This window comes from Falco punctatus, assembly GCF_963210335.1.
Source record: "Falco punctatus genome assembly, chromosome: 6".
Classification (NCBI taxonomy): domain Eukaryota; kingdom Metazoa; phylum Chordata; class Aves; order Falconiformes; family Falconidae; genus Falco; species Falco punctatus.
The window spans coordinates 2,504,622-2,531,119 of NC_137585.1; the positions used below are offsets into that span (position 1 = coordinate 2,504,622).

Here is a 26,498-nt window from a genome sequence, read left to right on the forward strand (position 1 = left end):
CCAAAAAACTCCACACACCAAAAAAAACCAAACACCACAACACCGGCTCCGTCCCTATGGCAACGGCGGGCGGAGGCCTGTAACCCGCAGCAGCCCCCGCCGCGCCGTGCCCGCCCCCTCGCAGCGATGTCGGTGCTGCGCGGCCCGCGGCCCCGCGGCCCCGGCAGGAAGGCCCCGAGGAAGCCGGCGGCGAAGCGGGACTGGGACGTGAGTGCTTCCCTTCGCCGGGTGCCGAGCCCGGGCTTCGGGCCTTCTGCGGCCCCGCCGCCTCATCCCGCTCCTCCTCCGGCTTGCGGGCAGCCAGGCGGGCCCGGCGGCCGGTTGGCTCTGCCGGGCGGCGCACAGGGCGCGCTGCGGCCTTTTGGCGGCTGGGGAAGGGCCGGGCAGCCTTGAGCGGGCACAGACCTCCGCAGGGGCTCGCAGCGGAGGGACCCGGGTTTGTGTGGCCGTGGGCGGGATACCGTGAGGAGAGGTGGGTGTGCGCGGAGGGGACAGGCCCTGCTCGCTTCCGTGGGCCCGCGGGGTTAGGCCTCCCGCCTGGCTGCCCGCGCCTCAGAGCTCCCTGATAACCGTGTCCTTTTTGCTGCTGCCTGCCTCGCTGGGGTGGAATGCTTTACAGTGCCATAAAAATGCACCCTTGGCGGTTTATATTGTAGTTTAAAGGTTGTGGTTCTTTAATGAAACGTAAAAAAAAAAAAATATAATTCCAGTTTTTTCCTCCGTTCTGGGGTTTGATGTGTTCTCTGGTTCCTGTTTGCAGAGCACCGTCCAAGATTTGACCGTCCACCGGGCGACTCCTGAGGATATTGTAAGTATAACAGCCATCACTGCTCCTTCTCCGTGGCAAGGAGATGTAGGTGGTTATCTGCCATAAGTGTTTGCCATACTTGCAGGGTACTGTCTGCCAGTTTAGTCTGCCGTTTTTAAGCTTCTGAAAAAATTGGTGTCATGCATCCCCAGCTCTGGCAGTTGGTGTTTTTCAGTTTTCTGTTTCCATTGGGAAGCAGTAGCCATAGATTTTATTAACTGTATACCATCGTAAAAGCATAAAAACATAAATACATAAAACCTCAGTGGATTAGTTGGAATTAAGTCTTATCTCTGCTGGAAAGACTGTAAGACATGCTTCGTTTGAGGAGTCTAATTCTGAGGTTACTCAATTTTCATTTAAATGGTTTAATATAATTTCTTTATACTGGGTGACCTGTTCATCACAATATGTGTGAACTACATTTCATTTTCCTTGGTAGCACTGATTATTGGGATAGGCGGTATAAGCTGTTGTTTCTAAATTTTGACACGTTAGGCAGGACATTTGCACACAATAGCAGAGATAGACTTGACTCTATAAGTGGTTGGCTTGATAGCTTCCAGACACTTTAGCAAGCACCTCACACATTTAATCTGTTTAATTTTTATTAAATTGAAAAAATACATATGTATATGTAATTGTTAGATGAAGAGAGAGAATATCTCTGGTGACTGACAGTGTTAAATCAGGAAAATGCATTATTTCTTTTTATGCATATTATAAGGTGGTAGTGTTCAGTTTTTTCTTCCCTTTACAGCTGAGAAAACTTGCTGAGTCAGTGGTCTAGGGCAGGTGGAAATCATGAGACTTGCTTCATTCACTTTTGGAGCCGCTTTAAATTTGGCTGGTACTGATTGGCATTTTACACTTCTGGATGTTTGTGAGGCTGTCATTGGTACTGCCATGAAGTTAACATAAGTAGTATTTGGCACATGAATAATAAAATCAAGAAGAGCTTTTTAGCATTGCCCTGCAGATTTTGCTTTAGAGTGTCCCTTGGTTTTGAAATGGGTTTTTTTATGTTTATGTAGCTGCGTCGCCATGAAATACACAAATCAAAAAACAAAGCACTAGCGCATCTGGAACTTCAAGAAAAAGCTCTGAAAAGAAAATGGAAGAAGCAAAAACAACTGTCTGCTGATTCCTTGGAGAAAAGGAAATTGACTCTGATGCGTGAGGTGAGAGCTAAATCCGCACTTTCAGCCTGGTGCAGAGGATTTACAGCAGTAGTGGAAAACTGCTGTTTCACATAGATTAGCATTTGCTCCTTTTGTTGGATAACTTGATTTGTATGGGCTTACACTCTTCCACCTCTGTGTGCTGTGTGTATGCAATGATTGGAATAGACTCTCTAATGTACTAACTGATCTACAGTTGCACGTTTCATCCTTGTTGCTTGGCTATGCCCTCTGCGATTCAGGGAGCCTGTTTGTGTCTGAACAGGAACTGTTTGCAGGTTAAACTGTGTGTTTAGAAAAGTATCTGTATTCTTTGCGTTCTTACTGCTATCTTGCCTTTTCCTCCTCCTGACTAGTGTTTTTCTTTGATGGAAATGTGAACGTTTCTCTTTCTAGGAGGGACATTCTTATCTGCCATTGCTTGTTTAAACAGAGAAAATGCAGTCTTAGGGGCTGAAAGGGTGAGGCAAGAAGCTGGTAAGGAAGAGCTTGTCTGGAAGGAAAATTGACACAATAAAGGTTGAGGAGCTATGGCTGCTAGCAGATAAGTTTGTCATCTCAGGATCAAAAAGCTTGTTCTCTAGGCATTTTGAAGCACTCTGAAAATACATTGTTTAGTTTGCTTTTGAATATTGAACTATAGCAGCAAACCTAAGTTTAGCTAACAGAGACAGTAGCTGTCACTTGTTTGAACAGGGATTTCAGTGGTAGACATCCTTTTCTTTCGCTTGGCAGGTGACTTCTTGCCGTATGTTACGAAAACTGCTCTCAAAACATAGTTATTAGCTTTCAGACCTCAGCAGCACTTGGACAAAATGAGAATTGTTCTTGCTGGTAAAGAGTAAGAGTGATGGTGAACAGTGTTCGCCTAGCAGTTAAAATAAATGTGATCTGGTAGTCCTGTAAATGTGTAGTATATTAACCATCACCAACCTTTTCTTGCTTTTGTCTTTTGTAAATTTTCAGAAGTCTTTTTCTGATCTCTGAGAACATTCAAGCATAGACAGAAACAAACAAAAGTACTTAGAATTGAAGGTCACCTTCTAGATTCCTGTTTGACACCTGTTTCTCTGCAATCGTGGTAGAATTTTTGTGTTAAGGATATTGTGCTAATCAAGCTTTTTGATTTTTGACCTTTGTTACTTTCATACTTTTCTGCCAAGTGCAGGAAAAGTGGAGTATTTAAAAAAGCTGTGGACTTTTTATAGAAATTTCTCTAATTTGTAGTAGCAGGCTAGTTTCAGTAAGACTTCCGTGCAGAAATAAATAACGTATCACAAAGGTACATTAGACTACCTGCTATAAGATTTGGCTGGGCTACCTGTTATGTGACTTTGGTATTTTGCAGTTGTGAAACTCGTGGTTAGGAAATAGTCTTCTGTATTTGTTGCCATTTGTAATGACAATGTGCGAATTTCAAATCCTCCTGAGTGGCTTTTCCCTTCATATTTAAGAGATGACTCTATTTGACATATTCTGTGTCTACTTCTGAATCAGAGGAAAAATGCTTCCTGATAGGAAGACTAAAGGAGGTGATGCCATGCAAGATGAAACCCAGCTAGCCATTGATGTTCGGAACACTGGAATCTTCTTGTGTGTAGAGAAAAATAAAATCAATGGAAGAGAGTTACTGCTTTTGCCTGACCCTGGCTTAAATCTTGGTAATTGCTAGGTCCTGTTGTTCAGAGTGGCTAGAGGGACTCCTCAGTCTGTGTCTCCCAGTAGAGCACTGTGGATTGTCACCTTGTCTCTGTTATTTTGGTGATCTTTTTTCCTTTATTGCTGTGAGCATAGCTTCCTTAGCCCCTTGAATCCAACTCAACTGGAAAAGACTCAGAGACAAAAACTAGGAAGATGCTGCTACTAGTGTGTTTTTTCTTGTAAGTTGAAGGGTAAAAAGAGTAAGAGTTATAAAATGGATAAGCAAAAACTGTAGTATTTTGGGCATTTTTCTGCTTAAAAATCTGAATGAAAAACCAGTATGAGTTCACCTCTGTAACTGTGGATGCTACACTTTGTAGGTACCACACTGATTGGTCCTGTAACAACTTATTTTTAAAATAATGTTAGTGTATTGCACTGAAGGGTAGGTGGTGAATATATTATCACAGTGGGGAGATTTTAGGGTTAGTCCAGTTTAATTATCTTTGATAACAATCTGAAACAGGAGGGAAAATGAATTTTAATGACATTCATAGGTGATACTAGACTGAGACAAAGTACAGCACTTAGTGAATTTGTGGAGGGCACGTAAATGGGCCTAGAGAGGTTAGAAGCTGGTATCACTTTGTTTTCTGCTGATCACAAGCAAATGTGGGCTAATGTACCTTGGGAACAATGCGCTAAAAATGTTTATCATGTGTTCAGCTGGAGGGTGAATCTTAGGAACCTGCTGATGCTGAAAGAGATCTAGCAGGGAAGGTGAAAACAAATTAGGATAATTTTTGTCTTATTAAACCTGTCACCTTAGTTTTAATTGCCTTAGGGAAAGGAGTGATCTTTTGGGACAGGTAAACTTTTTTTCTTTCTTCTGCAGATCTGGCATAACTTTGTCTGAACACGTGTTGTTTTGATGTCAGATGGCTAAATGGAAAGACTAGATTTAGTTAGTATCAAGTGTGAAAACTGAATAGTGATTTGGAAGAGTAGACACATGAGGTAATTGAAAGATGAATATTCACTGATTTACTAAATTGGTTATGAGGAGAAGTGTAATACCCTGCAGTGTAATTCAGGATCAAAAGACTAGAAAGGCACGGAAACTTCTTGACATAACAAAGCATAGTAAAATAGCAGGTGAGGGGGAAACAGGTAGCATTCCACTGCCTAGAGTTTTTTGGAATGAGGCTGAATATAAACCAGCAAACTGATTAATGGACACTGGAAGAAATTATGTGGAAATAAGAGCATATATTGCTCTGAAACTGTTACAAACCAGTTCCTCTTAGGATTCCTGGGGGAGCGAGAATTGTCACTCAATTCTCAAGGAAGGCATACGTGATCCTGTCTTTTCAGTGGGATCTTCTAAAGCACTTGCAGTCTCTCCAGCTAAATTTGATTAACCATAATGAAGTGGAGGTCACTTACATATCTGGTCTCTTCTCAGATATTTAAGAATAACTACCTTCTTCCCAGGTTGTGGGATATAATTTTACTAGTGTGCCATTTCCAGCTATATGAATGAAGCCATGAGTGAGTGAGGAGTTTTGAGTTGCGTTTTTCCCATGAAGCCATGTCCCCAGTGGGCTCCATTTGGCTCATAGTAGCTGAATACCTCTTGCTTTGCACTCCAAGACCTTCCTCCTTAGGAGAGAACTGGTGTGGTACCAGCGATGGACTTCAAATACTCAGGGAGAGAGACCTTGAATACAACAGCTGTACTTTGTGAGAAGTGTGTGGAGATTCCCAAAATGTCTTCTGATGCTAGATGTAGTCAGCTGTGTTTATATCTGTTGAAACTTTTGTGGTGGTAGGTGGCTTAATTTTTAGGCAGGATTTTCAATAGTTGAGGCTGAATGGAACAAGTCTTCCTGAATTGGTTTGGATCTAATCATGGAGTGCAGTTTTGGGGTGTCTGTCAGATGTAGATAAGTGTTCTTCAGCTCAACAACATTGATATCAAATGATTTGAGGATACGTACTGATACTTATATTTTTTTTCATTGCTAATATGTCTTCATTTTGATAAGTGTCATAAGCACCCAGCTTCTTGTTTGTGTCAGGGTGGAAGGAGAAGGGAGTAAAGAGTATTGGCTCTAAAGGGAAAGTCAGTGCTGACGGGAGTCCTGGAAGTAATAACTGTTTAATTTTTCAGAAAAAAGAAAAGGTGAATTCTAGTCACTCTGAGGCATAGTTTTCTGATCTGTCTTGATTAGGTTCTTATTGCACAGTACCAACTTTGCAAACAGTGTCTGGCTGAGTGTTCTTTTGCAAACTGTTTAGAACAATACCAAAAAAACGGGAAAAACTGGTCTGCTTAGTATGAAATATTTCCTTATATGCTATACTTTCAGATTCTGTCTGATCAGTACTGTTTGCAAGATGTATTGGAACGATCTGATCAGGTTATGGCTGTGGCAAAAGACTTTGGGGATGCTCCTCGCACACGAACAGGTAGACCATCTCATTTATGTGTGGTAGTACATTTAAGATTATCTCCTTGTTTTTAATAAATAATCTTGCTTTGCAAAATATTTTTTTTAACTGATTTCATCTCATCATTTAACGTAGTATGATTGAGCCTGTTCATGTCGGGTGAAACGCAGATGAGGACACCACCTCCCATGGCAGGGGAGAGCAACCCATGGCCGGTTATTCTACTGTATCAGTCCATTGTGGAATTTCAGATTGCTTAATGGGAAACACCTCACACTTAGCATTTCCACAGCCAGGCTACTGGCCCGTAATGAGTTTGAGCCACTGTAGTAGCTCTGATTCTTATTGCTACATGGGTTGACTGCTTGCTCTTGGATATTGTTGAAGATTTATCAGCAATTTGTGAACACGGCTTTTCCTTTTCTTATCCTGGTTTTTGGATCTTTATGCTGCTGGAAGGCAGGACTGGCTGTTTGCACGTGAAATCTTAAACTTAGGTTCTTTTTTCTGTAGGCTGCCATTCTCTTTTATAATGACTGTTTCATCTACTACACTGCTTCTGCACAAGGGTATTTACACAGGTGAGAAGGACAAAAGCCTGGTACACAGCTGAGTGTATTAAGATAACTCCATGGTAGACCTTTGCCAGTGTTTAAAGCAACGTATGTCCCTGTGACCCTTTTTGTGCAAAGTACGAGAACTTGCTTGTTGGTCCTACGACATACAGATAGTGTCCTCTGTTTTCTTCCCTGTTTTGTCTAATTCCTCCAGGTTTCCCTAATGTAACAATGGCTCCTAACTGTGACATAGAATCGTCCCAAGGACCCATTGTACAAACATGTGATCCTCCCACTCAACTTTCCATCCTTAGTGAATCTGTCATGGATTCCCAGGTAATGTATGTTCTGTTCCATGCATGTCCTGTGACCTTTTTGTTTGCCCAAAATAAGAATATTCAAAGGTAGAGTTTCCAAGCAGAACTGCACCTGTCTTTTGTGCATTGTATCAACCATGTTGATAACATATGTGGAAAATGGTTTTAAATGGAGGTGAGTTTGTTTAGTGAGGCTCTGGGAATCATGATTTTTTGATATTTTTTTTTAACCTTTGAATAAGAGAAACAAACATACTACGTCTCATAGAAGTGCTCTCATATTGGCATGCTCTCCCTTTTAAATGCTGGAATTATCAGCAAGAGAAAAAAGTAACTACAGGCTAAAAAAACAACTTCTGTGTCACTTAACTAATTGCTACATTATGAAATATGCCTCTGATTTTCTAATTATGGCTGCATATATGGCGATATAGCCAGTTTGGCTGCAATTTTTTTTCTGATAATGCACATGTAAATGTAACCCAGTTAACCCCACAGCCTTGATGAGTCCTACAAATTTCATTTTTAATACTTCGCATTACTTTACAATTAGTTAGATTTGTTTAAAAAGTTATTTTAATTGTTTTAATTTGTTTAAAGTTTCATTTAGAGCCTTTGCATTCTGTTTTCTTTTCATGACCTGAGTTGTACCAGGAATGTTCCCTGTGGTTTGAGAACAGGCATATGACACTCCCAGGAAACAGTCACTGAAGACCAAAAGGGCTGTGGGAGTGGAAATGATGGTGCCATATTCTCATGGTTCTCTAATCCTCTTTCTTACCATATTGTGCAAATATCTGCAGTTTGAGTTGCAGTACTTCTGTCACATATTTTGTGTGATTTTTTTTTTTTAGTTTTTTTTTTAATATGAAGAGTTAACTGTAGCATTTTTGTAAGCTGTATCACTGGATGCATGCTGCAGATTAGGCTTACATTTTTAAAAGAAAAGCATACTGATAGTTGTCTGCTGAGCTTCTGTGAGATTTTGTTTTCCTTATGTGCCTACAAAAATCATAGTTAAAGGGTATCTGATGGAAGCCTACCCAGAAGCACAGAAACCTGGTAGTTTGAGGAACCCTAATTCCAAATTTGATTGCTTAAGTTTTTCTGTGAATGTGGTATGTAGGATTGTATTTTTTTCTGGTTGCATTTTACACAAAGAATATAAACGTAGTTTTGCATATCTCATTACAAGGTTGTTTAGCTTGTGATGTCAAATGGCTGAAATTTTAGAAGTGCTGTAATTTAGGTTGCTTTTTCCATCTTCTGCCTGCTATATCTCTGTATTTGTTTTGGTACACCTTTTTGGTAAAGCTTTTTTTTATCCTACAGTATATGTGGTCTGAATTAATATAAATAATTCACATAAAATATTGGATATTTAATTAATCACTTGCTGTGTTGTGTTCAGAGATCATTGTCAGCATCAGTATTTCTTAGGTACTAATGTTCCCTAAAACTCTTCCCACAGAGGGATGTGGTTTTGTTTGGTTTGTTTTTTTTTAATTTTGTTTTGAGGTACAGACTGAAACAAAGGTTTCTGTATTTTCTTGAAACAATTCCAGAAATTTGGATCTCTTAATTTCTTCCTAAAAAACAAATTGAAATTACTGTGAAGTCTCTTTTGTTTTCTTTGTCTCCTGAAAAGGCTCTTAATGAAGTGGAAGAGGAAGCATTATCGATCTATCAGTCAGAAGATGGACACCATGACTCTCGGAATTTCAAATCCAGCATCAGTTGTGGCAGGTCAGTACAAATCTGTCCATTCAGGCTTCCATCTCCTTAACACTGGAAATAGGTGGAGTTAAAAAGGTGCTGCATGGTATAGTTAAGTTACTTTTTCTGTTTCCCTTTGTCTTCTTTTCCTGACCTCAGGATTCTAGGGAAAGCCTCTGTTGTAACATTCATTCTCAGAATGAATGTGAGTAGGGAGCTCACCTGAGCAGTTACAGATATTTTGAAAAGCTCTTTCTAGACTGTAGAAATCTAGAATCATGCTATTCACCTATTATAATTCACTGTTACACTTGTTTTGAACGTAGGCTACTTCGGTTGTTGAGAGAAGAAAATTCCTTGGAGAATTCTCAGTTGTGGGCTGAAAAGGATAGGAGGAAGACTACCTTATCACAGGAATCAAGTGTGCCTTTGACTCCAACAACTGTTTCTCCATCATTGGATCAGTCAGGTTGGATTTGCCAAATCATAGCCTCTCAAATGTTGTTAGGTTGTTCACAGGATCCTGTCTGGAATTTCTTTTCTAGGTGGGGGTGAGAAACAGACACATATATATGCTAATTTGGCTCAGATGAATTTCCAGACTAAAAAGCCAGCTCTTCTAAAAAAATTATATTACAGTTAAGAATGTACCTGAAATATTTAATGTGTGTATTTTTTGTTTTGTTTTGCATTTAAATCAGCCCTCAATGCTACGAATGTAGTCAAAAGAATCCATTCAAGACTTCAGAATGAAGACAAAGAAGAGACTGTAGACTCCACTTACACTGTGAGACAAGTGCTGAACCCGAATTTAAAGAAACAAAAGCAAATTGCAGCAAAAAGTTTAGTACTTTTACAAATAACATACCTCCCTTTGACCAAGATCCTTAATATCATAAGCAAGTACAGGTTGAAAGGGGTCTTTGGAAATCATTGTAGGGCTGACTGAAGTTTGATTTGGGCGGGGGGTGTGTCTTGAGTTTTGAGCATCTCTAAGGATGGACATTCCACAGCCCCTTGTGTAGTGTATTCCTCTGTATTCTGCATGTTTCTTGGCAAAGTGAAGTCCACAGAAATTTGGGAATTTTTGATTTGATGCTACTCATTACCTTGCTAGCTGTGGAGTTCTCTCCTGTGCAGGGCTTTTCTGTTTCTGATACAGCTTTCTATTCTGTGCTGCACAGGCTATCATGCATTTCAGTCCCCATATTCTACACACATTTGTATGCGCGGACTGACATCAGATACAATTGTTTTTGTGTTACAGTTTGTAAAAGAGTTGCTCACTAAATATGACACCCAGAAGCAGCTGAATTTTTTAGCTGGCTGTTCATTGGCAAACTGTTTCCATGCTTTTAACTGAGAAGGAGGAAAGTATAAACAGGTATCTAAGATAAAAGGACCACACAGTCATACTTGAGAGGTACTAATGTGGTGGCAGAAAATGCATTTTTTGATGATCTGAAAATAACTGGGATAACTGAGGGTGTTCTTTGATGGTCCATTTCAGCTCAGGGCAACGGAGGGCCTTTCCTTTGATTTACTTCAATAAACAATGTAATTTCATTGGTACTGCAAAGCTCTCTATACAAGTTGAAATTCCAACGACACTTTCCCCCTCAGTGAAAAGAAAACAAGCTGCACAGAACTCTGCAAGATGGAGGAATGATTATCCAGATAATTCAGTCCCCGCTGATCTTCAGAGGGACAGCAGATCCAGCCTAGATGTTCTCAACCGCATGATACATGAAGTGGAGCATGAATTGGAGGAATATGAGCGATGTACAGGTCGTGAGGTTCAAAAAACTGAGAGAAGTGAAGGCCTCACTGGGTTTACCTTGTCACTGGTGAATGCTCTCTGTCGTTTGATGCGCTACCTCAAAGAGGTGAGAAGACTCTGAATTGCTTCTGTAGAATGAATGAAAAAGGATATAAAATTACTTTACAGATGTGAACTTTGGTCTTTCCTGGCTCCCAGTCAGTTTACTGTGAAGTCTGATGATCACTGCTTTTTATTTGGATTGCATGCAATTAGGAGTTAAAACTTTTAATTTGTTAGCAACAGGTATGCCTAGCGGAAAGGGAGGAGCTGACTGCAGTGAAGGTCTCTCAGTGGCTATTAGCAAAAAATACCAATAGAAATAATGTAAAATTTGTTATTTAAATATGTTTAGAGTTGTATCAGAGTATTAACCACAGCCTCATGTACAAATTAGTTTTCTTCCTTTGCCTCCCAAAGGCGATGCTATCTAGTTTCCCTTTGTCTGTAAAGAGAAAGTAACATCTGATGTATCTTTAAAGCTTTTCTCCTGTTAAGACAGAAGGCCAAGGAGTCTGGGTGTTTAATGAGACTACTTCTTTTGAAAGATGTATTTTGTATTCTCAATTTTTACTGAGTACCTCTGTGATATTGTTTCCACTTTAATAGATGTGTTACTGTTCCCTCCTTCCAGGAGTTGATTGTTGCTTGCAGAATTGTCTGCAACTTTCATAAATTTACTACCTAAATTCATAAGTAGAAGTATGCAGAAGTCACTCAAGCTACAAAGTGTGGTTGATTGTATTCAGAGTTGCTCAAGACAGACAGTGTGCATACATAATTTTCAGTGACTTTCCTGCTTTTCATGGAGCTTAAATTACAACTAGAATTTGAGAATGTGCTGGTAGGAAGCAGAGCTTGTCTGAGTATTTCCTAAAATCTGATCCCTGTGATGCTAGGAATAAACCGAGTGTTTGTGTGCACTTCTGTCCTGTGTGCTTCAGTCTTGCCTAGCCAGGAGAGTGAGCAAAGTTCCAATGACTGAATTATAGCTGTCAATGCATTTCAAGACAATGACTGCAGCGGATATTTAAAAAGCCTCTGTTTTAGCTAAACAACGGATCTTCAAGAGGTTTTGAAGCTTCTGGAAAGATTCCCTTCCTCTTCTGGGAAGCAAAATATATCTTCCAGCTTTGCTGCAGAAAAGCTGAATGCAGAAGAGTTGTGATAAAGGATGTTGCTTAATTTATTCTCAAAAGTATATATAAAAAGTAGGAAGAGAAACTTGAATTACTGAATCTTGCATGAAAGTATTTTTCTTAAGTGATTAAAAAATGAACGTCTGCAAGAAGAAGATAATAGAGGAAAGGGGAAAAAGAAACATCTGAAATGTTTGCTAAACTAGATGAAATTCTTAAAGGGAAGTGGATAAACCTGACTTGGTTTCTAAATGAATTTTGATATCATATGCCAAATGCGATAATTAATTGTTCCCTCCTCCATTCTGCTAAGAATGCTGTTTTTTTTCCCAGACTCACAGGGCGAAGAGTTAGAGTAGACACATACTACGTTAATCTGTGGCACTGTGTTCTTTATCTGTGCTTCGGCATTTTGTGATGCAGTGTTAAAGCTTACATGATTATTATGTGATTATTCCAGCAGTGGCCTGGAATGAAAGTACTTGTTTCAGGGTATACCAGACCCAAACCCTAGCTGATGGTAGGAATGGATATATACAGCTGTTTTACCTTATGCTCTCCCCATGTGTAAATGTAAGGTGTATAGCTGCTTAGAAACTTTTCCTGCAAGGCTAGGTTAATGCTGTGTAGGGTGAGTAGACAGAATAGCTCGCCCAGGTGATCTAAGGCATCAGTAGGCTTCATCACTGCTACCAGGGTTAAGTCCTTATTTTGTGCTGTCTTTGGTTTCAGAAAAGATAGGACTGTCTATGGGGTTTTTCTTTTTTTTTCCCCATTTTCTGTGTCAGTTTGCTTCACTTGGATCGATACAGAAAAGCTGTTCTCTCTGTCTGGAAGAAAACCAGAAAATGGATGCCTCGTCTCTGATATGCCTAAAGGAGGTCTGTCTGCCTGTCTTTGTGTCTGGTGACAGTATCCGTGATTATTCTCAAAAATATTTATTTATTCATTCACTTTATGTGGCTGCAGAGTCGTTTTGTCTCTTCTTTGGTGGTTTTTCACCTCTGGTCCCAATGCCAGCACAAACTAATCTATGGCACATTATGGGCAGCTTGTGCTCTCATTCTGTCTGGCAGCAGAGAAGAGTACCCCAGCTGATTTTCAGGATCTCTCATGTTTTGGAGGTGTGACATATTTCTTTTATTCAGGGATTGCTTTGAGTAAATGCAGGCACCCATCTGGGGAAGGGCTCCTTTTGCTAATTCTGACATGTTCATGTGACTGTAGCCTCCACCCTTTTAGTTACAGTGGTCCAAAAAGTGGCAGTTGTGTATTCCATTTACCTGTTGGAGGTGGAAGGGATTCTTTTGTACAGGAAGCCTGGCTATTGCAGCAGTCTACCTTAAAATAATAGATTGAGAATATCTTTAGAGGACAAGAAGTTCTTTACAGTAAAAAAAAAAAAAAAAGATCTTTTGCCTCATGCTCAAGTGGATTACTTAACAAATAAACCTTTTTGTCTTCTCTAAAAAAAAAAACAAACCCACCTTCTAGACCTTTTTCTCTCTCGGAGGGAAAACATTAGAAAGCAAGTACTTCTTTATTTAGTCAAATTTGTCTTCATTAATGAATTAAGGAAACTAAAGAATAGGCACAAGTAGCACAAGATACTGACAAGCATCAGCACACCTAGAGTTATTTGATTACTGCATGAAGATTCAGTGACTTAAAAAAAAATTCTATCCGTGTAGAGAGACAATGCTGCTTGTTACGGCCTGTAAAGGTTGTAAAGAAGAACAAGGATGTATAGGATTCCCTACAGTGTAGTGGATTAACAAAGAAGGAATAGTCATCTGTCTGACAGTTCTCAAGCCCTGAAAACCGGATTTTGTCATGAAAGTAATGAAGTCAATTTAGCAATAGTGGGAAGAGCTGTTACAATATGATGTCATATTGAGCCATTCCTGTTTCCAAGTATGAATCTGTATTGATTTATAGTAGGTTTTTAACTTTTTCTCCCTCTTAAGAGTGAAATGCAGCTGCGCAAGAAAGAGGTGGTGAGGCAGCAGCATGAGGAGATGTTGAACGAACACAGAGAGCTGATTGATGCTCTGACTGCAGAAATACTTCTAGTGAGGGAAGAAAACGTTACTATGCAGGTACTGAGCCCCCCTTACTCCTTATCCATCAGGATGACTTGTTAGCATACAGAGTTGTGTTGCAAATATTGACTGAGATGCATTGTCTCACGTTCCAAGAGATTTTAACAACAAACAGAAAGAAAATTATGAAATTGGATGAGGAGCCTGGGAATTATAATAGCAGGTGTGAGGTGTGGGAAAAGAATGTTTCAAAAGCCAATACTTTATCTTCATTTAACTTTAAAGCCTGAGAAAATGCTAGTTCCATGAAACTGAGCTTTACTTTATTAATGTAAAAGTTTAAGCATCTTCCTCCATGCTTCTATACTTTTAACACTACTGGAGCAACAGAGTAGACTAGATGTAATGCTACATTTCCTTCTTTTCGGTTTGCAGTGGAGGTAGATTTGTTCAATGGTTACATTTGGGAATGAAGCAATAAAGCAAGCATGGAGAGGAAGTGGCGTCATGAATTAGGAAAAGGAAAACCAGAAAATTTATTTGAGTCAGGAGGGGAAATAAATGAGAAGCATGGAGACACTAATACTTAACACCTCACTGGAATCCTACGGATTCATGCAGTGGTATTAAGAGGCCAAATTTCTTCTCAGGGCTGCTTGTAGTATGTAATTTTCTAATTCATGTTGCTAAAATACAAATCTCTTTCTCTCTCTCCCTCCTTTAGAAGAAGTTTCAGCAATACATGATGGTAACAGATGAACAGCTGACATCTCTCACACAAGCATTTAAAGGCCTCCCTTTGGTAGAACCTAGAAGAGAACAAAGTCCAAACCATTTTGGAATTGCAAGCAAAGGTCCAGTGAACGGCCAAGGTGTGTGTATGTATGTGTGAAGGATGAAATGGGATTTGTGGCTAGTTTATCCCTGTAGTGGAAAATCTGGTATTTAACAGGTATCTGCTTGAATAAATACCTCTTGCATGAGCATGAATCTCACTTCTGGAAATTCAGATGCTATGGGCTCTGCTGTGAGCACAAGCACTTTGCTGTTATTTTTTAACAATGTTACAGGTTGTATTCCATCCATGTTGGCATCCTTCTGTTTGGATCAGGACTTCAAGATTAACTTTTTAGCCAAGTCCTGAGCCTGAGCTTTAAGTGAGACATAGTATGTTATTTAAAAAAAAAAAAAAAAAAAAGGGTGTAGCCTTCCCCCATTAAGATGGCTTACAAAGTCAGGTTTATTCTGAGGGTCCTAAAAAATGCCAAAACAAAACAAAGCCAACCGAATCAGGATCTCACCGTTCTATTACTGAGGCAGCCTGACGGCGTCAGATTGGTTCTTCCATAAAACATCAGAGGTCGCTGCTGACCAGAAACAGCAGCTGCTGAGGCCTGTTAACTAACCGGGCAGAAGTCTGTTACTTGGTATTTGTGGCTTTATATCAGAGGTGAGTGACCTGTTGAGTGAGATATAACAGAGATGCAGGCGAATTTAAGGCAGTAGCATTGATGGCTAAATTAACTAAACCTGGTTCACCTTGTACTTTTAACATTCTTTCACTAGGGAATTTTCTTCCAACTTTCTTTCCCAATCAGTTGTTTAAACGTGTCAGTTTTGCTCTCAAGGTCAGAAACACTTTGTGAATCCCAAGATTCCTTGAAGCTATTTGTATTCCTTAGTTAAATGGTGGATTTGTGGACACTTGTTTTCAAAAACTGACTGTTTCTGTGGGGTTCTCAGGAAGAAGCCACATACCAGATCCCCTTTTTGTGATGTACCCAGACTTTGTAAAAGCAAACAAAAAAATCATACCCCAAAATATAAAAGCCCAATTAGAAAAGCACCCCTCAAAAAAACCCCAAAAAACAAAACCACCCTGAAAAACAACAAAACCCCAAACCCTCCTATTCAAAAATTCTGCAGGACTAGAATTTCCAAATCTTCTTTCTTTATTGGTCTCTCTTCTCACGAAAATGCATCTTCCAGAGGGAAAGCTTCCTGAAGTTACAAAAATCATTCTTCTTCCTCCTCTTTCAGAATCTTTTGTACCCTTAAGGCACCTGACTGGATGTGAAACATTTCAGATGGCTAGTTTTAGAAGCCATGCATAAGTTAGCATAAGACCTCTCTGGAGAGAGGAAGAGTGGCTGAGAGGAGTGGGAGCGATATTAGTGACAAATGTCATGTGAGGAGGTTACTTTGGAAATGCAGTTCTGCACAGTGAAGCAGAGCAGGAAGGTCTTTCTCATTTCTTCCCAGCGTCATTGAATGGTAGCAGGTTTTAAATTCCATCTCAGAATCTCAGTAATGTGAACCACAAAACAATATTTTATGTGAACAGCCTCTTCTGGCTTTTTGCCTTTGAAGGGTGCTTTTTGTGTCTTGCATTTTGGGATCAGATAGTTCTGCTTAATTTTCCACTAAATTCTCTTTTGGAAACAAATACCCTGAACAAAATCATGAAGGGGGAATTCAAAGATGGCACTGCCAGAGCAGTGGTTATAAGCATATTAAAATTACTGTGGTCTCACATTTCATTTTTTTCATTTTGTGCCTCCCTGATACATTCAAAATAGATGGTAACATAGACACAAACTATTTGTAGTTAAATACAGAAAAATAACTTCTTTTTTTACTGAAGAAATGTCTGATTTTAATTAAGTCATTAAAAGATCATCAGAGAGCTTGAAAAAGCTTTGGATTGTTTTCTGCTCCACCACTGTTGCCATCAAATTTATAATATAGGACAAGTGTTTAGGTCTGCTTTTCTCAGGAGAATATTACCAAATGCAGCTCACTTAAATACCTGTTCCTCACTGTCATGTTGAAAAGGGGGGGGGTTTCCTCGAACCCATTATATTTGATCAGCCTGTCAGTTTCCCAAGAAAGATGAGACCCTTGTGCCTGACCAGTCTGTCCGCTCCCTGCATTTTGACAGCCCACGGTGTCGGAGGGCGATTTGACCAACCTATTCAGGGACCCCCACTGACAGCATCATGGAGTCACATCCCTTGTATCAACTACTCAGAGCTGCGAAGACTTAACACAAAGTGAACTTCAGCTGAAGGTTTTTGTTACACAAAATGCAAGTTTGTGACAGGATAAAGTTCACACATTGGTGGTGATAGTACACTGACCACAAAACAAGCTTAAAACAATACACCTAGTAACAGCTAGCGTGAGTTAGTTGTAGAAGAAAGTTCTTACCCAATAGGCATCTCTATGGGGAGAAAACAGGTTCAGCCCATCAGCTGATCCCAGAAGTTATGACGGATTCTTCCCTAACTTTCCCTCTCTTTTGTTTACTTCTTATACTACTTCTTTACATTTAGATGGAGCTTGAGTGACTCTAGTTATACGTATTTTTGTTACTGATTGGTGTAAAATTCTCTCACTTCTAGTGCATATTAGTGTGCATCCTCAGATAGCACTGTTGAAGCTTTTTACTAACTATGCGTGCTCCTTTGCCCACTGTTGGGGGGACTATTTGAGTCAGAGGTCTTGATCTCCCACTGCCGCAATTATCTTTGTCCTACTTCCAACTAATTTTAAGTTAATATCAGTGGATTGCAACACCTTACCAGCTTGTCTCCCCTTGCAGCCAGAACTTTCCTCCCTTGGAGGCTTCTTTCTGCATACCTTGGATAACGGTGTTCTTTTCACCGTCCGTTCTTTGTTTCCCATCCTTCCCAAGGCTGACTCTCTTGGTTAGAAATCCCTTCATTTGTCACTTTTAACAACTTTAGAGGGTCAGTTTGACCTAAACTTTGTGCACAGATTTGTTTAACATATATTTAAACACTAAATCAGAGTTTGGTAATTTGGGAGTTTAGATGACAATTCCCCACTTTGGGACTTATATATATTCATATATCAAATAAGTCCCGTTCTCCCTGGAATTCTCTCAGCAATAAAACACTTAGCAGTGTTCATCTGAGGAAAGTAATTTTTGCCGCAATTGTTGGCTCAGCAGCAGACATCTTCTCATATATTCTTCATTTGACAACTGCTCTGCAGCTTATCAGCTGTGTGGTATTATCAGGTTCCCATTCCTGTAGGGAGTACAACAGAGCTTGGCCACGATGTCTCCACTCTTCTCCACCCTCTGTTACCCCTGTCAGCATGTACTAAGATGGCAGGGTGTATTGCTTAGGGAGCCATGGTAAAGTAGACTCCTTACATGCCAACCGTCCTGGAAGGGGTAACTGTATTTTACCCTAAAAAGCTTTCTGTAATACTACACTTCCATGAGGTCCCAGTTTTCTCTAATTTCCCCCAGAGTAATTTTCCCACACTCACAAGTCACGTGCCAGTAAGTCTTGTGCGTGAGCTACAAACAGATCTTTTGCTCGTATCCTGAAATTGTGAGGCTACATGTAAAACCTCTTCTTGGTCAGTAAAGGCCAGTAAAGACTTGTATTATGCTCGAGTGAGAGAGTCCTGTACCTGGGGATCAGAAGGAAGTTCAGTGTGTGTGTGGAACACGCTCTAGTCTGTCTTTTCAGACACCTGAACATAAGAGTTCTTAATAAGATTTTTCCCTACACTGCTGTTGCACTAAAACTGATTTTTTTCCTTTTTGTTTGTTTTGGTTTTTTAACTTTTATCCTTGCTTTGTCTCTTTCTTTAGAAAAACCTGATTTGAGCTATTCTGAGCCCAGGACTGATGCAGGCAACAGGGAAAATATGCTGAAAGCCCCACAGGAAGAACTTTCTTTCAAGTTTCCCCCAAGGCCAGGTGCCTCAGGTGGTGTGGGTAGAAGCTTGCCAGCTCACGTTTTCCAGCCAGCTGTGCTTTTGTCACCCCCCCGGCAGAAGAGCCGGCAGGAATTGTCTTCCCTCCAGAATGGTGAGATCTCTCTGGCTGTAGTAGTGTGTTACTCTGGGAGCCTGTGTAGCGTGCTAATGTTTCAATCTCACGCTACCTTTGGAGATGTATTTTCTATGGAAAGTTTTTAATATGTATGCTTTGCACTATATCCTACTTCTGCACCCAGACACACATTTCTTTTCTTCCTGTGTTAGATTTCCTTTAGACTCCCTGTCCCCTGCAGCTCTTCATCTACTGTCTGCAGCCTTGTCAGTGGCAATCCAGACCGACATCTTTATTTTGTACTGGTTTTATTGTCACTTCTGTATGATTGCTGTAGCTTTTTGTCTGTGACATACAGTGCATCATCTCAGATTTCCATCTGCTGATAGTGGAATCCAGCCTCCATCACTTTTAATGGTGGGACCACTGAAGACTGGAAATTAAATGCCTCTGCAGCCCCTGCTGCAGACAAGCCAGGATGTCTGTAGGCTGTGTACTCTTGCTTTGAGTCAATATTTCTAGCAGAGGTTTTTCTAAAACTTCGGGAGTAGGTTTCCATTGAGTTTCATTTAAAACACAGGAAGTGGCTGAAGAAGTTGTGGGTGAAATTATGTGGTGCCAGATAACCAGATTAACTCAGTCTTGTGTCAGTATCCATAGGCTTGAGGAGTTTTATAGGTCAGTAGCTCAATTCTGGTCATTTGGAGGAAGAAAGTTCATCAGGGGTGATTAGGGAAGGTATTTCTCATTTCAACTTAATGGAGTGAGCAGAAGGGAGGATCCTATGTGACTCTCAAAATTAGTTGTCTCTTCCTGCAACTGCCACCGTAACCACACGCATCTTACTGAATATGCTAGGTCCCTGTAACCCTCTGATGTCAAGAGGCAGATAATTGCATCTATGACTAGCGTGATGGTTGCTGACAGGACGTAGGGCACAGTAGTGGGGTTTTGTGCCTTCCATTCTCCTTTTCTTCCCTGCTTTCAGCTGTGTTGCTTTCTAAGTCTTTTCCAAGTAAAAAAAAAAATAACTCAAAATCTGATTTCTAAGGAGTTGGCAGGGCAATTGGAGGTTTGTATCGAGTTCAACCTTTTGGTGGGCTGCTGTGCTGTGAGGAAGCACACAATAAATCGGGAGGAAATGATCTAAAGGTAGTGTTCTGCAAAGAGCAACGTGTTTTCAGTCCCATTGAGAACTGCAAGATGTTGGCTGTCATTTGAAACAAGAATATAAAACTGTATTCGTAGATTTAGCTACCATTTGGTTATGTGAGAAATGTACTGTTACTCTTTGAAGACCATTAAGGATGCTAAATGGCTCAACAAATGTAAAACTTCTTGAATATTCCTTTTATGAAACAGTTTTCATAAAACAGATTTGTATGTAAATTTTTAAATGCCATGCTCTGCTCAAGAGACAAAAGCTAAAGCTTGGGAAAGAATGGGCTATTTGGTATATAAAGCATAGAAAATCTGGTTTTGATCACAAAATCCAACTTGGACTTAACACAAAGCAGCTCACAGTGCTGTAACATATCTGGTCACCCGTACGTGGCGTGTTTGTGAATGATGACCACAAAAAATACCTAGCTACCTTTGTTGACCAGAGTGCTTCCCCTTTCTTAGGTGGTGAGCAAATAGCTAGTTTATTCATATGCCAAAAGTCTTCTATTATTTTGTTTTATTATTTGTACTGGATAATATTTATATTATAGAATGTCAGAGCTGAAATGCAAACTTAGAGTTTATTAGGTAAGGTAACTGGATTTAGGAAAATGGAGGACTAACCAAGAAGTAGTGTTTGATCTTCTTTGTCTTCTCTCTCAATCTTTAATTAAATCATGTAAATGTGAGACTGTTTGCAATAGGAAGTACTAAACCTGGTGAGCTCTTGCAGCAGGATCTGGCATAGAGTGATTTTGATCAGTAACATAACACCATTCGGGCTGGATGTTACAATTCAAGTTCCTGCTTGATTATTACTAGCCTGATGCAATAAAATCACTGGTAGTTTCCTTGATGAGGATCACGTGTCTTTCCTTACTGTTCCTTTATTTCTTGTTTGTAGTGTTTACAGCCGTTTGTCAGTCTCCTGAAAACAGCAAAAGAGAACCGTGCAAGGAAAGGAGCTCACCTTCCTCCCTGAGAACACAGAGCACGACTGAGGAAAACTGTCTCATCTTTCAAAGGCAACCAGCTCTTCCTGCAGACAAAGACTTGGAGAGTTCCCACGAGAAAATCAATCTGTCCTGCCCAGGTGACACTAGAAAAGACAGTACAGCTGAAGAGTTATTTCAAAACGGTGACCTGCTGGGACAGATAGCTGAGCTCACACGGCAGAACTCTTTAATTAAAGCTCAACTAAGCAAATTCAGAGGCTGCTCTGAAGACACAAGTGACTGCCTGTATCAGCCAGGCCCAGTACGAAATGCAAATCCTAGTTCAGGCTCTTCAGAAAGACAGGTGAGAATGTAACAGAAAAGGAAGGCTGGATTCCCCATTCTGCTGATCTGCTTTCCCATAGCTTACTGATGCTTTAAGACTGTTTCTTTCCTGTTGTCAGTTGTTTTGAGAAAAAGAGTAGCAAAACAAATAGTTTTTTCATTAATTTGCTTGGAGACTTGTGGTATTTGTCATTCCCTAAAGAGCTCAACATTAGTTTCTCATATTGGACCTACAAGTGTTGAAAAGCATGCAGCACATTTAAAAGTTTAGGATAAAGTTATGCTGCAAAAAGAGGTGTAATTGCAATGTGATCACTGTTGCAGCTTTGGTAATATTAACAGCAAAAGCACTGCATCAACCTAGAGGTTCTTTCAAGCTTGTAAAATACGTATTTAAGTCCATGCCACACATCTCTTCTGCTACTGTGACCCAGAAGCCAATGAAATTAAAGTTAGGGCAGGTACATCTCTTGCAAAAACCTGATTATAGTGTATGCACTAGTCGGGTCTGTCTTGTCAGTCCTGCTGTGTGGTGAAAATCCCTAAATCTTTGGGAAAGAGAGAACTTGAAGTCTTCAGTTGACACAGAAAACCTTTAATCTGCAACTAAGTAGCTCTTTGGTGGCACCCCAGTGAGTGGAGTTAACATCACAGAACTGCCTGATCCCTGCCCTTGCTACTGTCTTTACTTCTGTTCTGTCACAGTGGCTGAATTCAATTAAGGATCCTAAAGATTTTAATTTTCCTCATTTAAATGTAGGCTGAGTGTTGTCACTTTCCACATTATGTTGCATAATGTTGTACAAGGCAATGCAAACTTTAGGTGTTGTTTTTGTGGAATCAGTTCCCGGAGGTGGAGGGGAAGAGGTGACAGTGGGATGAAAACCTGGTTTAAAGATGAGTTCCATGATATTTTCACTAGAAATCTGCTTTTGCTTCCCCATACCCTCCTGAATAGGTGTCTCTCTGATTAAGCTTTTTCTTAATTATGATTAATTGCTGAATGGTTGGGGGTTGTTGTTTGGGGTTTTTTTTCTGTATATGATACAGACAATAGCCAGTTTTTTCTGGTTTGTAGGAACAGTTTAAAATATTGTTGTGTTTAGTCAGTTAAGACCTAGATACAGGAAAGGGAAAGGGACAAAATCATATTTTTCACGGGAGGTGCTATATGAATGATGATATTTACTTTCAATTTGAAAATTAAAATGCATAGAAGTACTTGGAATATACTGCATGCTTTCCTTGAGTGTGAAAATTATAAGTTTTTAATTGGAAGTAATTATCCAATTATCCAAGTAGACTCATCTGATGGTATCGAAGAGCTTGGAGGAAAGAATAGCAGAGCTGAATCGTCAGAGTACAGAAGCACGTGACAAACTGTTGCAGCTAATAGACCAGCAGAAATCAGCTGCTGCCGGTATGGTACCTCCGATGGTCACTCCTGTTCTGCCCCCATCCCTAAATTTTGCCGGTAAGTACCCAGCTTCAGGAGAAACAAAAACTATTAAGACAATGTTGTTCCCCTTTTGAGAGTTCTCTGTCCTTAACCTGATGGATCAGTGGTTGCGGTCAGCAGTACAGTCAGCAGTACACTTGCTGTTAATGACTGTATGGTACAAACACTCCTTACTTCAGAGAGATAAAAATATATCAGCTGAACTTCTCCTGAAGTTAGTTTCTTAGTAATTGGTCTGCTGCAAATACCGTGCTTCATGGTAAATCTGTTCTTTGCTATGTCCTTGGCTGCGGAACAGCTCTGCTACGTAGTCACTGGTGGGCAGAACTGGGCTTTCGATCAATCCTCTCTGCCGGAGAATCTTTTATAAAAAAATTAAGTATTTAAATCAGGCTTCTAAACATCGCAGCAGAGTGGTCGTCCAGTTCTCAGCCACATTTCGGTTTTTGGTGTCTTTGGTGCTCTTCCCATGAGACTACTTTGCTGAGTTACCGCCAGTGCTAATAGAAATAACTGGAGCTTCCAGTCATCTGAAGAGGTAAATTAGTAAAGGGAATATTCTTGCTGATTCAGGATTCACAGATTAGCTGCCATGTGTAACTAGAAACAAAAATACTTTCCAGCAGGTGAGGGCTGATTTATCTTTTCATGGAGTCACTGTAATTACAGGCAGAACTGCAGGTGAGCACGTACACATGCTCTGTCTAGAACACCCGCCCTTTCTCCCTTCTTAAACCACAGAGGGCATATAAAGGGAAGGACTTGAGGGGAAGGAGAGACCACAGTGTGTGTGTGCATATGCACGCAGGTGCGTGTGCAGTGACTCACACAGCAGAATCATAACACTTTTAACACTTCTACAGCTGTTTTAACATAAATTCAACATGGTAAGTAAAATCTTAAAGGAACAAAGTAGAGAAATTGGAAGTCTCTAAGCCTCTGATTGCCAAAACCCAGAAAGTTTATCAATCTGTAGAAGAATCATTCACGTTGTCCACAGTTGCTCTGAGTATCTGCTGTCATTTTCAGAGAGTGGGTGTGGCGTTGATGTTTAGCCTGATGTTTTGAGTCTGATCTGTATATTCTATTGTGAATATTCTGCAATTGTGAGGAGTTAGGTGCTGCCCCTCAAAAAATGGGAAAATGAAATGAATGTTATGAAACATTGCTGTGTTCTCATCAGAATCAAGCTATTATTTATTGCCTAGAAAATGCAAGGAAGACAATTGAAGTGTCTGTGCCTGTGACAGTCACTATGGACAGCTCCAAAGAAAGTAGTGTTTCCCCTGCCAGTATGACCAGTATAAGAAGGTAAAAATTAACCCTTTACTATTTCATTTTTCAAGTGTCTTGATTACCCATGCAGCAGAACCTGAACACAATAGAAAAATTGCCATCTTTTTCTTTGGCTTCACGGACTTTCCCTGACCTCACCACACTCAACTCTGTGGAAGTGGGACAAAGGTCCAACAGCTTTTTCACAACTTCCATTGTTTGTATTTAAAATACCTGCAATGCGACATAAGACAGATGGCATGAGTTGTTGAAGACTGTTGATGAGGGGTCCTAAGTCAGGATCTGAGGCGTGATTCTAGTAGTTGCTTCCATTTTTCACTTTTTCAATCTCATTTTGAATGTCTACAGGTCTGTAGGAGACTCCAGCAAACCTTGTTCACCCCTAAGTGCCACATCAGAAAGCGTGAAAGTAACTTCTGTTAGCCAAAGGCCAAAGGTAAGACTGAAAAATCTTCAGCCAGAAAGTTTGATTTTGGTGTCATATAAGGAAAAAGCAAGACAGGTAAAGAAAGCGAGAGAGCTTCGTCCTACCTTAAATCTACCAAGGCTAATAGTAATTGATTTATGACAGTTTGGATTCCAGACAGTTGGTAAGGGGAGACTGGAGTGCTAGTGACACTAGTTGTTTGCTGCCACAGAGCTGTTACTTACCAGCGAGTAATCCTGTAACTACATTTTCTGCCATGGCATCTTCATGCATTAGAGCTGGGAACCTCTGGCAGTCTTTCACTGATGGCTCCGAGAATTTAATCATTATGATGTACTGGTAGAGTCACACAGGAGGCAAGCAAGCTCTTGCCTAGCCTGTTGCACAGGTCAGGTGCTGAAAGATAAATAAATCCAAATGCAAAGAAAAATCCCCGATCTAGATTTCTGATTCCCAGTGTGCAAGGAGGAGAATGGACTACAGCGAGACACTTTCATGGGGAACTGCAGGCAGTAGGACAGTCTGGTAAACCAGCCATAGATCTGTTTATAGGTTTGCGGGCAACCGTGAGGAGATATTAATACCGTCTTTCCTGATGTCCAAAACAACCTCAGTTAGGAGTGATAAAGAGAAATAAAGTTAGGGTCCAAGACTCCCTATCCTGACAGCAAAGTTATACATGCCCAGAGGGAAAATTCGGAATACTTAAGGTAGATATGCTTTAAACTAGGTATCTAAAGTAGGTGGTGCCGACGGCAGAAATTGCTGTGTCTTGGTGAGCTGGTATGGAGCAATCCTACACAGGACAGCACTAACCAGCAAGTCTGTGGGAAATTTCTGTTGTATGAATTTCAACTGGTTTCTTCTTTTGCAGGTGGAAAAGCAAAAAGAAGAAGGCTGGTTTGCATTGTCAATGCACGTTATGTAAAGGAAGTTGCACTCAAGTCCTGTATTTTAAATTATTTTTTTTTATGAACCACAGTTAGGTCACAGTAGTTCCTCTGTCCAGATGTACAGTTTAACTCTGAAGTGCTTTCATGTCAGGGCCGTTAGTATGAAAAGGTCCATATGCTTACTGTATTTACACCATACAGAGCACTATAGGAAGTCCTGGGAACGATCTTCTGAACTGGATACGCTGCTGTCATATTACATCTTCTCACCAAATAAATCTTTCACAAGATTGTCAACTGAAGCTGCTGTAGCAATACAAATGAGCATCTGATATCAGTGTTAGATACACTGAAGACGGGAGGTTTTAGAAATTGCATGTGAAACTTTCTGTATTTGCATAAGATATGGGAATGAAAAAATGAAGGAGGACTGAGAGGAGGGAAGGTACCTAGATTCAAAACCAGACTGGAGATTAGGAAGCCAGTCTAATCCTGCTGGGTGAGAATTTGCATCAGAAATATGTGGTTTACAGTTGCTCCCAAAAGTTGTGTGTTCTGTGCAGTTAACATACTGGGGATTACATCTGGACTTGAGGATTGATTTTTTTTTAAATCTCATTTAATATTTTTACAGTAAATATAAAGTGACTATTTGAAGTTGAAATCAGAGTCTGTATTTGCTGTCTACTGAAGTGTGCTCTCTGATTCAACAGAAAACTGTGATAAGACTACAGTTGTATTAAGCTGGTTTGTTATGTGTGTATATAATACTTCAATGACCATGTTTTTATATTGTTTTTATTTGACTTTTTAATGTAGCCACCATTTTATTATTAATGATTAACAATAAAATCTAGGATTGTGAGGAAATGCTTATATATCTGTTCTTTACATTGTAGTAAACCTGGGCAAAAAACTTTATAGTGGACATCAAAAAAATGAAAAAAATCTGCAAGTCTGGAGAAGAAAATATCTACAAGTCTGAAACCTAGGTTTTGAGTAAAGTTTTTTTTAATATTTTCTCTTTTTTTTTAACGGTTAAATTTGCACCTGAAGATATTGATGGGGTGGGGCATTAAAAGGGGCCAGCCCATACCCTTTCAATCAGTTCAGTTTTAGGAGAATGAAGAAAAGATAGTTGTCTCTTTTTTTCTTTTCCTTTTTTCCTTTTCATTTTAAATGGAATTTTTCTTTTAAACAGATTTAGAAAATCTAAACAAATATGGGGTTCAGAAGAGGACCTGTTCAAATATTCATTGACACTTCTGCAATTTGTTTTTCCAGTGTTAACTTTGGGAAGTGAAGGCTTACAGTCCTGTTATTTTGTGAAGTAACAGCTAAAATTGCTTGGAAGAAGCCCCCCAACTCATGCAGAGGCAGGAATGCCACAGCTGGGATGGAGTACGTAACCATAATGCCCACACGTTAATCCTGTTGCTTCTGACTTACACCAGGCTAATGGCTACTACAAATGCTCTGTAACCATTTA

The 26,498-nt window shown here is 40.0% G+C and overlaps 1 protein-coding gene across 6 annotated transcripts; it reads left to right on the plus strand.

The window, feature by feature from the left end:
* Positions 1–2: 2 nt before the first annotated feature.
* SPICE1 (spindle and centriole associated protein 1) lies at positions 3–25,879 on the plus strand. Of its 6 annotated transcripts, none has more exons than XM_080391171.1 (17): positions 3–207; positions 761–808; positions 1,843–1,989; positions 6,003–6,102; positions 6,856–6,977; positions 8,607–8,704; positions 9,001–9,143; positions 9,376–9,516; positions 10,298–10,560; positions 13,600–13,731; positions 14,399–14,546; positions 18,308–18,526; positions 20,559–20,953; positions 22,237–22,408; positions 23,602–23,704; positions 24,038–24,125; positions 24,991–25,879. In XM_080391171.1, the coding sequence occupies exons 1-17, from the start codon at positions 127–129 to the stop codon at positions 25,042–25,044; spliced, it is 2,454 nt and encodes an 817-aa protein (XP_080247297.1). In that variant the 5' UTR covers positions 3–126; the 3' UTR covers positions 25,045–25,879. The 6 variants fall into 6 exon arrangements, 4 of the variants coding, with proteins under 4 accessions (XP_080247297.1, XP_080247295.1, XP_080247298.1 ...); XM_080391170.1 differs by lacking the exon at positions 3–207 and adding an exon at positions 214–472; XM_080391169.1 differs by lacking the exon at positions 18,308–18,526 and having other exon boundaries at positions 22–207.
* The last annotated feature ends 619 nt before the right edge of the window (positions 25,880–26,498 follow it).

Coding starts and splice junctions, on each gene's coding strand:
- SPICE1 (XM_080391171.1), top strand. CDS start 127: ATGTCGGTGCTGCGCGGCCCGCGGCCCCGCGGCCCCGGCAGGAAGGCC. Junction 13,732..14,398: donor AAGAAAACGTTACTATGCAG/GTACTGAGCCCC, acceptor TCCCTCCTTTAG/AAGAAGTTTCAGCAATACAT. Junction 20,954..22,236: donor CAGGCTCTTCAGAAAGACAG/GTGAGAATGTAA, acceptor TTATCCAAGTAG/ACTCATCTGATGGTATCGAA.